We start from the raw sequence: 16,416 nt of genomic DNA on the forward strand, positions 1-16,416 counted from the left end.
TTATTTCTTATAATAAGACTATTAATTTTTGCAGTGTACTGGGATGAGTCACAACTGAGTATGAAGTGGCTGGGATGAAGATCAGAACTTCTGAGTCTGAGGTCATGGTCCTCAGTTGGAAAAGGGTGAATTGCCAACTCCAGGTTGGGGAGGAAGTCCTGCCTCAAGTGGAGTACTTCAAACATGTCATCTGCAGTGATGCGAGCGCTAAACTGGTCTGTCACGGTGGAGAGAGAGCTAAGCAGAAAGGCTCTCAATTTATCGGTCCATCTATGATCCAACGCTCACCTATGGTCATGAACTCTGGTTAATGACCGAAAGAACGAAATCACAGATACAAGCTCAGAGTAAAACTGCTGCTCCTCCACGTCGAGAGGAGTCAGTTGAGGTGGTTCGGGTATCTGGTAACAATGCCTCCCAGACGCCTCCCGTTAGAGGTGTTTCGGGTATGTCCCACCGGAAGGAGGGCTTGTGGTCAGCCCATGCAGAACATGCAGCTGAAGAGAGCTGTAGCTAAGGCCTGCAACAGTTCACACCAAACCTACAGCATATGCATTATACATCTGTAACTTTCACATGCTTTGGTGACCAGCTCCAAAAATACAAATTGTGCCAGTGGATCAAAATCAAAGATTGAATTTCTTTATTTTTAGATAGAATCTGTTGTAATATTAAAATATAGTATTCCATAAAGGAGAAAGCAATAACTCACAAAATATGATAGACTTAATACACAGAAATAAATACAAAATTACACTTAGTGTAATCTTTGTTAAAGGGTTACACTGATCTGTTTTTTTTTTTTTAAATCAATTAAAACCCCTGTGATATCTGTAAGTCTGCGCTTCACTCATCAATTTAATTAGTCATTAAACAAAATATACTCTCAGTTAAACAAAACTTTAACAATGAAGTAAATATCTTCAAATGAATTGTTTCAAAATGAATGAAGCATCATTTGGTGGATTAAAACATTGTTAATTTTATCACAGGAACACATTTTTTATGTAAAAAATAATTACTTGTAAATTAACATATGCAGGCTTTGTAGTTCAAATAAGAAACTCTTGACTTTATGATGTGTGGACATCACCAAGATGGGGTGAGATGGAAAACTTCACTGAAGGTAGTCCATAAAAGACAAGATCACTTTGAGCCTTAGAAAAGTTAATTTCCATTGTTTTGCGTATAGGAAGAGTTGTCTCTGATCATTTGGGTTGTTGAAAGCCGGTCTCTGAGTTGATGTGTCATTGCCACCACGGTTGTTGTTCAGCCACTGTAGTAGAAAACAAAAGATTCTCTGTCAGAGACATTTGTGCGAATAGGCCAAGGAAGCACAGAGCTACATGACAACACAGTTATATCTGATGGTCTTACCCAACAGAAACTCACATGACTAGTGTCTATTAACGATCAGATACTTGTCATTGGTGGAGACTGACTCTGTCCCCTTTGTTTTAATTTAATGTCAGATTATATCTCAGTCCATTTCCCCATGTTCAGAGAAGTATTCTCCAATTTGACACAGATGTCTTTGTTTATTCCTCTTTCAAACCTTTTGTCTTCTCTGGCTTAAATGTGGACATTGCTATGTTCAAAGGGGCTGAATCATTTCCTGATGAGCTGGCAGACTCTAGTCATGTGAGTCTCTGACAGGTAACACCCACAGATGTTCTTATATAAACTCCAACTCTCTACCAGCCCTTCAGAACTGAAGACTACAATGAAACATCTTCAAGAAACCCTTGAAGTTCAGCTGCCTGTCTTTAGTGTGATTTGAATAAACCATGACGTGGATGACTGAGAACCTTCCCAAACACATTTTCTTTACACACAGACAGAGGGAATACCCACCTAGTTCCTCCCTGCAGGGACAAGGTTTTGCCAACTGTTGCTTTCACTCATCTCCAGGCTGGTGTTGCTGTTCCAGGTGTTGTTGACCTTTGCCCGTGGAAGTCTAACAACCCCATCCTGCGTATAAGCTGCCAAGCCACTGACTGACCCCTTATCAAAGACTGATCCCTGGCTGTTGACTAAGTGGCCATTAATCAATGGTCCCTTGGGAGCAGACTGGTTGACGAAGAGATTTCCAAAGAATCCAGTAAAGCTTGTCTTCGACTTTTCCTTTGACAGCCTAACAACATTAAATTAAAATACAGTAGTTAACATGCATTCATGGGTAAAGGTGTGTATTAGAGTGTCACGTGAGCGAAGGAGAAACATGATAAAGGCTTGAAAGTGATAGATGAAATACTCACGTGCTATTGACTAACAGCAGAAGAACGAGGGCAGTGATCAGCAGCGCACCGAGCACGGTGCTGACGATCACCAGGACAAGCTGCCATGCTAACAAACAACAATACAGAGGACGTCAATATCAAAGCTTCACAGCAAACAGTAACACGGCCTAATGCAGGTTTTAAGTTGCATACAGCCCTCTGTCGCTCCAAAATATTAGAAATCTGCCTCAGCTGATTGCACTGATTCATCAGTCGCCTCTAGGTGGCGCTGAAATTTGACCCAAGCATCAGGTGGTTTATGTCTCTTTGGAAGAGATGATGTTACTGCCCTGGAGGTCACTTTGCAAATTGACACAAGGTTCATGAGCTAAAGAACAGTCTTGCTCACACTTTGGTATGTGACCCATGCATAATTTTTCAGATGATTGCCATCATGTTTTTGTGCTATTTCTTTCATTCATTGTTAGTGATAAGCAACATACTCACATTCATTGCAGTTAACGCCAGAATAACCAAATGCACAACTGAAAGACAAACAAAGTGACTTTATTATTCAGATAGATAGATAGATAGATAGATAGATAGATAGATAGATAGATAGATAGATAGATAGATAGATAGATAGATAGATAGATAGATAGATAGATAGATAGATAGAAGCACTTACCTGACACACTCAGAATTATCTTTTTGTTGTCCAGGGGGACAAGCTGCAAAAATATAAAATGTTTAAAAGTCAGTTTGTTGTTTGGTCTAAGAAATATTAACAGTCTTCAGACATTTCAAAATCTGAAAATAAATCCTCTCACCAACACACACTCTGCTGCTGAAGTTACTTGGAACGTACTCCTCATCACAGGTGCAGGTGAAAGTTCCATCTCTTGAAGAGCATGTTGTGGTGTCTGCATCACATGGTTTCCTCACACACAGGTTTTCCTCTATAGTTTTAAGGCGGGTGGAATGGGGGGTAGGGTTTGGAATGAGGTGGGGTGATAAGACTCTTTCAACAACTGACTAATCAAGATGCCGTGAAATGAACTGAGTTATAGCAGTCTGTCACTGAGATGATGTTACTGACTGACTGAGTTAATCTTGTGTTAGACATGTGCAAAGACAGATGTGACAATAACAGCATGAAAGTCTTGCAGTGAACACCCAACTGAAGAACTTATCAAAACTAATAAAACATTAACATTGATCTTACAGACCACATGCTTTTCATGGCCTAATAGAACATGCACTCTGCACTCACAGTGCATGTCTGAAACGAATTCCAGTCCAGTTAGAAAAAACGGGTACTGCAATGGCTGTGTGATAGATAGATAGATAGATAGATAGATAGATAGATAGATAGATAGATAGATAGATAGATAGATAGATAGATAGATAGATAGATAGATAGATAGATAGATAGATAGATAGATGCCATTGAAGTAGTTAATGATTAGATTAAATCCAGGTAATTAACTCACCAGTAAAACGTGCACCTGCCATTACACAGTTGGTGCATTCAGTGACCTTCTCCACCTTTGCTACAACATCTGATGCTGTGATTTTGGATTCTGGTGAGTAGATGATATCTACAGTCGCATTGATGCCATCAGACGAAGTTGATGCCCTTGATTGACTGTTGCCAGCTGACCTGTAGGGACAGAAATCACTCTGAATGATGGTAATTATTAAGTGCAGGAGGATCTGAGTGAACTGGTTCAAGATAGATGGATGGTTAATTCTATACTCCAAACTTACCCCAGTTCCAGCACTATAGATCCAACGTAAGTAGTATCATTAGATCCCAAACTCTCATCCAGCTGTGTTTTGTAAGAAAGAAATGTGTCATTTTGTTTACGTCATCATCTGACAACACAGACATATGGTCTGATACCAAACAGTCTTACATTTATTAGAATGAATCAAGATAAAAGACAGAGAGAGTAAATGTATTGTTCACCTCTTTGGTAATAAGGTCTGCAGTCTCTTTGAACTTTTGTGATTTCTTGTCTAACATACTCTTGTCATATTTTATCTTAGGCAGTTGTATTTGTCCAGGGAAAACTTTGGCTAAAACAAGAAAACACAGTAAGACATGTAGAATTGTTTTGTTTTTTTGTTTGTTTGTTTGTTTGAAGAGACTTCACAGCAGTAATAACAAACAAATTCTTACCAGGGTCACAACGATGTGTTTTGTTGTTGTAGTTATTACCAGCCAGACACAAACATACAAAGCCCTTATTGGCTCGAGCCTCACACGTGCTTCCTTGGCCACAAGGGTTTGAAGAACAGGGATCTGGAAAAGAAAAGAAGCATCATGAGAAAACTGGTGTTGTTGCTGAAGAAGCTGTGACCTGGATGATGTTGTTGGGAGAGTACCTGGAACTGCTGTAGTCGTACCAGGAGCTGCTGTAGTAGCCGGAGGAGCTGCTGTAGTACCTGGAGCTGCTGTAGTAGTACCAGGAGTTGGAGTAGTAGTTGGAGTATCTATAATTGGAGTATCAGTTGTTGGAATATTTGTAGTTGGAGTGTCTGTAGTTGGAGTGTCTGTAGTTGGAGTGTCTGTAGTCGGTGTATCTGTAGTTGGAGTATCTGTAGTTGGGGTGTCTGTAGTTGGAGTACTTGTAGTTGGAGTATCTGTAGTTGGGGTATCTGTAGTTGGGGTATCTGTAGTTGGAGTATCAGTAGTTGGGGTATCTGTAGTTGGGGTATCAGTAGTGGCGGTATCTGTAGTTGGAGTATCAGTAGTTGGGGTATCAGTAGTTGGAGTATCTGTAGTTGGGGTATCAGTAGTTGGAGTACTTGTAGTTGGAGTGTCTGTAGTTGGGGTATCAGTAGTTGGAGTACTTGTAGTTGGAGTGTCTGTAGTTGGGGTATCTGTAGTTGGAGTACTTGTAGTTGGAGTGTCTGTAGTTGGTGTATCTGTAGTTGGGGTATCTGTAGTTGCAGTGTCTGTAGTTGGAGTGTCTGTCATTGGTGTATCTGTAGTTGGAGTATCTGTAGTTGGAGTATCAGTAGTTGGGGTATCAGTAATTGGAGTATCTGTAGTTGGGGTATCAGTAGTTGGAGTATCTGTAGTCGGAGTATCAGTAGTTGGAGTATCAGTAGTTGGAGTATCTGTAGTTGGGGTGTCTGTAGTTGGAGTACTTGTAGTTGGAGTATCTGTAGTTGGGGTATCTGTAGTTGGGGTATCTGTAGTTGGAGTATCAGTAGTTGGGGTATCTGTAGTTGGGGTATCAGTAGTGGCGGTATCTGTAGTTGGAGTATCAGTAGTTGGAGTATCAGTAGTTGGGGTGTCTGTCGTTGGAGTATCAGTAGTTGGGGTATCTGTAGTTGGAGTATCTGTAGTCGGAGTATCAGTAGTTGGAGTATCTGTAGTTGGAGTGTCTGTAGTTGGGGTGTCTGTCGTTGGAGTATCTGTAGTTGGAGTGTCTGTAGTTGGAGTATCTGTAGTTGGGGTATCAGTAGTTGGGGTATCTGTAGTTAGGGTTTCTGTAGTTGGGGTGTCTGTAGTTGGAGTATCTGTAGTTGGAGTATCTGTAGTTGGGGTGTTTGTCGTTGGGGTATCTGTAGTTGGAGTGTCTGTAGTTGGGGTATCTGTAGTTGGTGTAGCTGTAGTGGGGGTATCTGTAGTTGGAGTGTCTGTAGTTGGAGTATCAGTAGTTGGAGTGTCTGTCGTTGGAGTACTTGTAGTTGCAGTATCAGTAGTTGGAGTATCTGTAGTTGGGGTATCTGTAGTTGGGGTATCTGTCGTTGGAGTGTCTGTAGTGGGGGTATCTGTAGTTTGGGTATCAGTAGTTGGGGTATCTGTCGTTGGAGTATCTGTAGTTGGGGTATCAGTAGTTGGGGTATCAGTAGTTGGAGTATCTGTAGTTGGGGTGTTTGTCGTTGGGGTATCAGTTGTTGGAGTGTCTGTAGTTGGGGTATCTGTAGTTGGAGTGTCTGTAGTTGGAGTGTCTGTAGTTGGAGTATCTGTAGTTGGGGTATCAGTAGTTGGGGTATCTGTAGTTAGGGTTTCTGTAGTTAGGGTATCTGTAGTTGGAGTATCAGTAGTTGGAGTATCTGTAGTTGGGGTGTTTGTCGTTGGGGTATCTGTAGTTGGAGTGTCTGTAGTTGGGGTATCTGTAGTTGGTGTAGCTGTAGTGGGGGTATCTGTAGTTGGAGTGTCTGTAGTTGGAGTATCAGTAGTTGGAGTATCTGTAGTTGGAGTATCAGTAGTTGGAGTGTCTGTCGTTGGAGTACTTGTAGTTGCAGTATCAGTAGTTGGGGTATCTGTAGTTGGGGTATCTGTAGTTGGGGTATCTGTCGTTGGAGTATCTGTAGTGGGGGTATCTGTAGTTTGGGTATCAGTAGTTGGGGTATCTGTAGTTTGGGTATCAGTAGTTGGGGTATCTGTCGTTGGAGTGTCTGTAGTTGGGGTATCAGTAGTTGGAGTATCAGTAGTTGGAGTATCTGTAGTTGGGGTGTTTGTCGTTGGGGTATCTGTAGTTGGAGTGTCTGTAGTTGGGGTATCTGTAGTTGGTGTAGCTGTAGTGGGGGTATCTGTAGTTGGAGTGTCTGTAGTTGGAGTATCAGTAGTTGGAGTATCTGTAGTTGGAGTATCAGTAGTTGGAGTGTCTGTCGTTGGAGTACTTGTAGTTGCAGTATCAGTAGTTGGGGTATCTGTAGTTGGGGTATCTGTCGTTGGAGTGTCTGTAGTGGGGGTATCTGTAGTGGGGGTATCTGTAGTTTGGGTATCAGTAGTTGGGGTATCTGTCGTTGGAGTATCTGTAGTTGGGGTATCAGTAGTTGGGGTATCAGTAGTTGGAGTATCTGTAGTTGGGGTGTTTGTCGTTGGAGTGTCTGTAGTTGGAGTGTCTGTAGTTGGGGTATCTGTAGTGGGGGTATCTGTAGTTGGAGTGTCTGTAGTTGGAGTATCAGTAGTTGGAGTATCTGTAGTTGGAGTATCAGTAGTTGGAGTGTCTGTCGTTGGAGTACTTGTAGTTGCAGTATCAGTAGTTGGGGTATCTGTAGTTGGGGTATCTGTCGTTGGAGTGTCTGTAGTGGGGGTATCTGTAGTTGGAGTATCAGTAGTTGGGGTGTCTGTCGTTGGAGTGTCTGTAGTGGGGGTATCTGTAGTGGGGGTATCTGTAGTTGGGGTATCTGTAGTTGGAGTATCAGTAGTTGGGGTGTCTGTCGTTGGAGTATCAGTAGTTGGGGTGTTTGTCGTTGGAGTATCAGTAGTTGGGGTATCTGTAGTTGGGGTATCTGTAGTGGGGGTATCTGTAGTTGGAGTGTCTGTAGTTGGAGTATCAGTAGTTGGAGTATCTGTAGTTGGAGTGTCTGTATTCCGGGGGGAAGCAGTCCCTGTTACCCCTTCTGTTGTCACTGCTGTTTGTGCCGATAAAAAAAAGATAAAACTTCATTAAAGTTGAAAGACGTTTTTCTCTCCAGGGAAACACACAGTCATACATGTTTATAATCAGAAAGAAACATTAGAAACATTTGTTCTATTTGAACCATATTTTAAGAAGTAAGAAAACACAAACCCCTAGATAAGAATGGACACTAGTGGTTAATAGACACTGGGAACAACAAGAAATCCACTAATTAGATTCAAAACATTTCATATATAGAAATTTATGATGAGGAAAAGTATAAAATAAGAGATTTAACAGTGTCAAATGGACTTTACATTTTCATTAATAGAAACATTTGTATGTTTGTCTTTAGGAAATAATTTATTTTTATTGCAGAAGATCATTAAATTGCATTTACTAATACTGATAGAAAGCTTGCTCAGTTCAAACCAGAAACATGAGACATTTCTGCATTTATTGAGTCAACCAAAGATGTAAGATCACTGTGAGAAGCCATGAGACTGGTGTCATCAGCAAACAGGATAGGAAGAAGTACTTTATAACCTTAAGATAAGTCATTGATATAGACTGAAATTGTCAAGGTTCCAGGATGAAGTCCTGTGGCACTCCACCAAGAATTCTAATTTTTTTCCCGACAAGCTTAGAAATACATATTGCTCTCTGTTTGCTAAGTAGCTGAATAACCATAAAAGGGCTACATCCCAGACACCTTATCTATTGAGCTTGGAGATTCAGGATTCAAAGATCGACTGTATCAAATTCTTTGGAAAGATCTAAAAACACACCAAGAGCATTTTTTCCTTCATCTAGAGCAATAGACATGTCTATGTGCAGAGTACTTCTTCCTGAAGTCAACATGTTGTTCACAGGTCTTTCTCATTTAAAGATAGGCATTAATTTGGCAATGTTTAAATCTTGAGGAATGACACCAGTTTGGAGAGGTAAGGAAAAAAGTGTTAGTGGCTCAATAATATGATTAATGACTTCTTTCATGACAATGGTTCTAATTCCATAGTGGCCTTCTGCAGAGTTAATTAGGCGCACAGTTACAGTCCTGCTCACCATTATTGGCACCCCTTCATTTTTTTTGCATAACCTCTACAATATCTTCAGAAACAAATGAAAATGTACCAAATTTATACCATCACGACCTTTTAATTGGAGGTCCAAAGTAATTTAACAAAGAAAATTGTTTTTTCAACTTACATATTGTTATTTCAAAGAAGAAACAGGAAAAACAGCATGTGCAGCAACAATGGCACCCCTCTTAAATATTTGGTTGCACACCCTTTGGCAGTGATAACAGCCTCCAAACATATCTTGTACCCATCTATAAGCTTCTTGCTCTTCTCAGCTGGTATTTTCTCCCACTCTTTCTTTGCAAATTGTTCAAGCTCTTGAACGTTTGCATGTTTCTTTTCCCAATGGCAGATTTCAGCTCATACCAAAGATTTTCAATCGGATTGGGATCAGGACTCATTTTAAAACAGTCCATTTTTTTCAGCCATTCCTGCATGCTTTTGGATATGTGCTATTTGTCTTGCTGGAGGACCCATGATCTTCTTGAAACCAAGTTTTGTTACAGTGGGTAGGACATTTCGCTCTTGAAAATTCTTTGATTTCATGAGTCCTGTGATACGGTCAAGGCCTGCAGTACCAGATGCAGCAAAGCAGCCCCACAGCATCATGCATCCTCCACCATGCTTAACTGATGGTAGGGTGATCTTTTCCTTGTAGGCTTCATTGCACCGTCTGTAAACAATCTGTTGGTGTGCAAAAGCTCTATTTTTGTTTCATCTGTCCACAGAACATTTTCCCAGAAGGTACTTTTTGGCAAAGATTAGTTGTTCCTTTTTTATGTCTTTTCCTCAGCAATGGTGTCTTCCTTGGCCCATGAAGCCCTGTTTGGTTTAGTGTTCGACGTATGGTACTTGTTGAAACCATGACCCCAGACTGTTCCAGGTTGGCCTTCAGGATGGTGGATGTTTGAAGTGGTGTTTTTTCCACCATTCGCACCAACCTTCAAAGACTTCTCTCATCAATTTTTAGCTTCCCCCCACGTCCAAGAAGGTTCTTGACAGTTCCATGCTTGGCTAATTTCTTAATAACATTATGCACTGTTGAAACAGGGATACCAAGGTCTTTGGAGACGGCCTTATACCCTTTGGAGGTCTTGTGTTTGCTAATAATCGCACTTCTGATGTCCTCAGACAGTTCTTTTGTCTTCACTATTGTGACAAAGGAACAGGGGATAACAGATGGCTTTTAAAAACACGGAAGTCATCATTCATTTGCTAATTCATGTCACATGGGCACAGACAATTTATCACAGGTGATTCTCATTTGTGATTTACCACAGGGGAGTCACAATGTGTTTTCATACTGATTTACAGCAAAGGGTGCAGTGACACAGCAAGCTTTAAGTTTTTCTATTTTTTCCTCCCATTGTTTGTTTTAAATTGTTGTTTATCATTTGCTCTTTTGTATCAAACACAAGTTCTCTATAGAAAAGAAATGTTTCATATGATTCTTTTTTTTTTTCAGAAAATATTCCACATTATATACTTAAACTTCATGGGTGCCAATAATGGTGAGCAGGACTGTATATCATATAACAGATTTCATGTACACACAACACAGGTAACTTTCTGTTATAACAGTTACAGATACTCACACACAAACACACATTCAGGTGACTCTGGTCATGGGTTTAATTCCCATGTTGACAGAGACGGTACGCCCCAACAGTAGCCCTCCGTGGCCCTTTCAAAATTTCCCAGAGGGAATTTTATAATTATATTCTATAGTTTTTTTATTGTTTTATGTCTTATGCGCTTATTTTATCCATGTACAGCACTTTGTCTCAGTTGTAGCTGTTGTTTAAAGTACTATATAAATAAAGTGAGTTGAGTTGGGAAGACATTTTGTAATCCTAACAGTTAACCATGATATTATCAATGAATATAGCTGAGGTGAGTGCTGTGGTGATTATTCTAGTCAGTTTATGTATCATTCGGTAAGAATGAGTTGAGAAAAGAGAGAAGAGATTAAGAAAATCTGACAAAACTTTTTAATCAGTTTTAGGAGGTTGATATATTGAAGTCTCAGAGTATAAAAAATATATATAAATAAGGTATCAAAATCTAGGGATAAACAAACTGCGTCGACAAACACACATTATTTAAACGTTTCTGAAGATTTGCCAAGATATCATGATACTTAGCTTGGAGGCAACATATGAACGTATCTATGTTCTCCACACTGAGGCTGAGACAGTGAATTCTTAGACTTGACACATGCGATCAGGGAAGTAGAATAAACTTGAACACTTTGAGAAAAATTTTATCTTACACTTTATACAGAAGATCTAAAATATCTAAATGAAGAAAGGTGAAGGCCATTAGTTTCATGTTGTTTTCCTTTTTACATGCACAGATAAGGGGAAGAAACAAAGCAAGGTCTTCCACATCAACAATTTCCCGTAATGAAAGTTCAAAACTAAAGAGTATAATAGTTCCTGCATCTAATAAAGGCTGTATAAATCTCACGTGGGGTTTTTAATCATGTAAAGCATTAACCAGACCAGAGACCAAACTTTCCTTGAGTGGAATGTGACTTGGTATGAACAGGTCAGAGGTAAGGTCAGACTTTCAGCATCAAACTCAAACACTTTTCTAAGACAAGACAGAAAAAAACTGTTGAAAGGCAAAGCTTGTGCCTTTGTTGTCAACTCAACTTTTAAATAATGCACATAATAGTGAGTCTTAACTTTGATTAGAATCAAAACTATAAAATATTAAAGGAATATTACTCATTTTTTGGAGTTATCCCTGGACTACAAATGTCTACAATAATAATAATAGTACTACTACTAATAATAATACTAATAATACTAATACTAGTACTACTACTAATAATAATCTTTCTATCTGTTATCTAAATGCCTTTTAAACACCAGCTGTGGGCTCATTTAATCATGCTAACACCCAGTGCAAATAGAATAATCTGAAATTAAATTAAAGATGCTAAAATAAAAAGACTGGGAACTTTCTCTCAGTTGTAAAGTTTACGTGATGAGGGAGTTTCTGATTGTCTGCTCCTCTTATCATCAACATTAAAGACTTTGCATGTGTAGGATTTAATAAAATCAGGAGACTTACCAGTAACTGCAACAGCTATCCAAAGGACAGAGCAGAATTTGAAGTTTGGAGCCATTTTTAGTAAATGGAAGCACAAAACTCCAGGAAAAGAAAAACAGACACTGAGAGCTATGAGTGGATGAAGCTTCAGTGCTGAACAACCTTGAAGGATGAGCGTTAAGGTGTTTTGGACTGATAGTCTTAATTGTTTGCCACTCCTCTTGGGGCGGTACACTGCAGGCATATACAGAAAAATGGCACTTATCAGTCTCCCACTATAAATTTTCCATTGGCTCTTTTATCTCCCGATCTTACCATGTAAGATAAAGTTTGGTTTTGAATATATATACATATATATATATATACACAATTGAGTGTTCTGCTGGGAAACGTTTGGATCTGGTATTCATTTGTGTTGATGTTAATTAGACATGAAGCACCCACCTAGAGCAAACGAGGCATCTGACCTGACCTTCAAATTCACTGGATCCCAAACTGATCAAGTGTCCATGTCCATTCTCTCTCCATTCACTGTTTTGGAGGCACAAGGGAGACCTACACTACATTATATTAGGAAGGTGGTCATAATGTTATGCCTGACAAGTGTGTGTTAAGAAGAAACAGACTGGTAGCCTGTGTTGTAACTTTGGAAATATGCCAATAGGTCACAGAATGTCAAGGCTGTGGAAATTACATGAAAACAGAAAAAAATCTTTGCTTAAATATTCATCCAAAACATTTGGTTGTCATCACATTGTTCAGTTACTTTTCTCACGCACACATCACAATTTATAAGTTACCTATGAGGTCAATAATAAACATGAGGAACAGAGATTACATGGCTTGACAGCGGTTTTATGCATTTATGACAATTCCACCAAACGGAGACGTATTTTTCAAATATCATCTCCTCGCAAGTGACCCAACTCAACCACAGATGTTCCCTCACACCACCACTCAGAAGTCTGAGTCCATTAACTCCAAGGCAGTCAGTAACAAAAAGAAAACGTATCATATTCACGTTCTTTCAAGTGTGAACTGGACAATTTGGAATATCAGTGTTTCAGTTTTACTGCTTTCTGGCAATCATCTGATAACATCCATAAAATTATATTTTTAGGTAGACCTTGATCAAAGTTGCATAACCAACTTAACAATCAACTGAACTCTTACACAACTTCACTGCCGTCTTTCCCGTCAGTGGAAAATAAAACAGAATGATCAACATGAGTTTAAGATAAAAGGTCATAACTGTAGTTGAAGATTTGGTGTTGCTAAGAAATAAAAAAAAGGGGGATTGAATAGACCAATAAACAACAAAACATTTTAACACTTAACAGTAGGATATTAATATGTCTCTAAATATATGAAGTCCCTGGTTTGGTCAGAATAATTGCTGTTGGAAAATGACATGGAAGACTTTGACTGCAGTTTTTTAAAGAAAGGGAATTCATTTTCCATAACTGCTTGAGGTCAAATGGACAAATAAATGAGTGGAGCCTATCCACTGTCCATCTTATCTTAATCAGAATAACAGCCACTTAACATGACACTGAGACCCAGAACTAAACAGTAGATGACAGCAACGTGGCAAAATTGCACTCAGACATTTCAGGTTCTTCATAAAATGTTTGTAATGTACTTGGTTGTCTTTATTTCGGTTATCGTGCTTTTATGTGACTGTTTGAGACCAGACTGGGCTGCATGTGCCCCTGAACCAGGATTAGTTCAACACCCCTGATCTAAAGGCAAAGGATGGACAGATTTTAAATTAACTTGTATTACAAAATGAAGATATTTTATGTAGAGAGGACCCTGGGGACATAAAATTCCCTAACTTGCTGTGTAGTACAAACAATTAATGCAAAAATGCTGAGCCTGTCTGCAAACTAAGAATGCTTTCAGAAGTATTAATAATGATTGTTTATATTATGCTTATTTTTTTTAATGTTACAGTTCCTTGGTCAGTGCTCCAGGTGTATTTGTCTTGCAGCAGTTACAGTAGATTTTGGTGATAGGCGTATAGGTGTCTATAGGTGTGGAAAGTCTATTTGTCAATCACGCCTCTTCCTGTTTGCTCTTTGTCTTCCTCCCTTTGTCTTTTTGAAACAAGCACTGGCTGTGGTACCCTTGTGTGGACTGAGCGATGGCTTCCAGGCTGATGTTGCTGATCAGGTGTGTGTCTTTGACTGGTGCTGCTGTAGCTGTAACTAGCCGCAGCAGGAGGTTGCAAGGAGCATTACAAGCAGATGGAGGGACAACGGGGACAGCCAATCACATTTTTGCAGGAAACAGCGAAATCCAGTCGGAGTGCAACATTTAGGTTAGAGACGGGACTTCTAACAGAGACCGACTGTTAACTCTTTGTGTGTTGTAATTATTAAATAAACACTACGGACAGCTGTTGTATTGGTAGTAACGACCCAGTAATGACTGGATACTGGTAGGGACGTGTCCCTGTTCTGCCAGTATTTTATAGGCTTGTCCAAAAGTTGTGCAGCAAACTCTAAATGAGCTTTAACATGCTTTTTCTTCAGAAATGCAGTCTTGTGTGGTGAGCGTGCATACAGGCTGTGGCCGTTAAGTGCATTGCTTATTGTTTTTTTTTTAAACTATTGTACCTGCTAATTCCAGGTCTTTCTGAAGCTCTCCACTAGTGGTCCTTGGCTCTTTGACAACTCTTCTGATAATTATTTTCACCCCTCTGTCAGAAATCTTGCGACCTGTTCGTGGCCGGTTTATGGTCCAATGATGTTCTTTCCACTTACAGATTATGGCCCCGACAGTGCTCACGTCAACATTCAGAAGTTTAGAAATCTTTCTGTAACCAATGCCATCTGAATGTTTTACAACAATAAGGTTATGAAGGTCTTGAGAGTGCTCTTTGCTTTTACCCATCATGAGATGTTCCTTGTGACACCTTGGTTATGACATGTCTTTTTATAGGCCATCAGTTTGGACTCAACCAGCTGATATTCATTTATACTGACAAGGGGCAGAATGGCTTTCTGATCACTGATATATTCCAGCTGGTGTGTTCAATACTCTTTCCCTCTGTTATTTTACATTATTACACATAACTTAATTTTTTGAGCTTTGCACTTAACTTGATTTCTGGAATTTGTTTTGGTTTCTTTCTATGTGTGGATTATTTGGGTTGTTACATTCATGTCAGTAGCACCTTTAGAAAAATGTTTACTATATGTTCAATACTTATTTTACCTACTGTATGTGCTGTCCTTTCCCAGTGGTCTCCAGTGGATAAGAAGCTCCACCCATGTACCTTTCTCTGATCTTTGACCTTTGCCCGTGGAAGTCTAACAACCCCACCCTTAGTATAAGCTGCCAAGCCAGTGACTGACCCCTTATCAAAGACTGATCCCTGGCTGTTGACTGAGTGAACATTGATCAATGGTGCCTTGGGAGCAGACTGGTTGACGAAGATATTTCCAAAGAATCCAGTAGTGTTCGTTTTTGACTTTTTCTTTGACAGCCTAACAACAATTAAAGGAAAACATCAATTAAAAAGGTACATAGTTAACATGCCTTGCTAGGTAAAGGTGTGTATTAGTGTGCCATGTGAGCGAAAGAGAAACATGGCAAAGGCTTAACAGAGGCAGTGGTGGAAGTGTATAAGTGAGTGTATAGGTGAAAAACTCACTTGCGAGTGACTAACAGTTGAAGAATGACGGCTATAAGCAGCAGTGCACCGAACACAGTGCCGACAATTACCAGGGATAGCTGCCATGCTAACAAACAACAATACAGAGAATGTTAATATCAAAGTAGTACACAGTAGCCTGGGGTTTAAGTTTTTTTAAAGCCCTCTGAAATTTGCATGAGATGATTTATATTCAGTCGCCTATAGGTGGCGCTCAAATGACACAAGGATCAGGTGGTGTATGTCTCTTTGGAGGAGATAATGTTAATGCCTTGGAGATCAAGTTCTCATAGGTTTTATGATGATGAATACACTTTGCACATTGACACAAGGTTCATAAGCTGAGGACCGTTCTTGCTCAAGGACACTTGAGCATGTGTGATCCACGCATAATTTTCAGATGATTGCTGTAGGTTAGATTCAACTCTATTATCATTCCACATATACAGGTACAGAGAAACAAAATGAAGTGCAGAAGTGCCATAAGCAGTAAGGACATGTTGCATAAATGTAAGTTATATAAGCGGTATGGCGCAGAGTTGTTTTTTTTTTTTTTTATAGCACACAATGAATCTGTAATATATTTACAGATGAAAACCTATGTACAGGTGAGTTATTGTGCTGTTTCTTAATGATGTTCTTCATACTCACATTCACTGCAGTTAAAACCAGAATAACCAAATGGACAACTGACAGACAGACAGACAGACAGACAGATAGATAGATAGATAGATAGATAGATAGATAGATAGATAGATAGATAGATAGATAGATAGATAGATAGATAGATAGATAGATAGATAGATAGATAGATAGATAGATAGATGCACTTTCTTGATACACTCACAATTCTTTTTCAAAACTGTGAAGATACAAAATGCGCTCACAGTGCACGTCTGGAACAAATTCCAGTTCAGTTTCCTTTTAATGTAATCCTAATAAAATCATAGATCTGTTCTTAAACTACCTCATCATCATACCTCATATTAAGTGCAGGAGGATCTGAGTGAACTGGTTCAAGATAG

At 39.4% G+C, this 16,416-nt stretch overlaps 1 protein-coding gene across 1 annotated transcript; it reads right to left on the minus strand.

Annotated features, from left to right (window-relative positions):
• Positions 1-2,112: 2,112 nt before the first annotated feature.
• On the minus strand, positions 2,113-11,912 carry LOC125022360 (mucin-2-like). Its single transcript, XM_047608982.1, has 10 exons — positions 11,752-11,912; positions 4,611-7,601; positions 4,405-4,527; positions 4,192-4,301; positions 3,713-4,051; positions 3,050-3,178; positions 2,908-2,950; positions 2,727-2,764; positions 2,259-2,346; positions 2,113-2,134 (listed from the first exon to the last, which is right to left on the minus strand). The coding sequence occupies exons 1-5, from the start codon at positions 11,804-11,806 to the stop codon at positions 3,986-3,988; spliced, it is 3,345 nt and encodes a 1,114-aa protein (XP_047464938.1). The 5' UTR covers positions 11,807-11,912; the 3' UTR covers positions 2,113-2,134; positions 2,259-2,346; positions 2,727-2,764; positions 2,908-2,950; positions 3,050-3,178; positions 3,713-3,985.
• Between the last annotated feature and the right edge of the window lie 4,504 nt (positions 11,913-16,416).

This window comes from Mugil cephalus, chromosome 16, assembly GCF_022458985.1.
Source record: "Mugil cephalus isolate CIBA_MC_2020 chromosome 16, CIBA_Mcephalus_1.1, whole genome shotgun sequence".
NCBI classification, from domain to species: domain Eukaryota; kingdom Metazoa; phylum Chordata; class Actinopteri; order Mugiliformes; family Mugilidae; genus Mugil; species Mugil cephalus.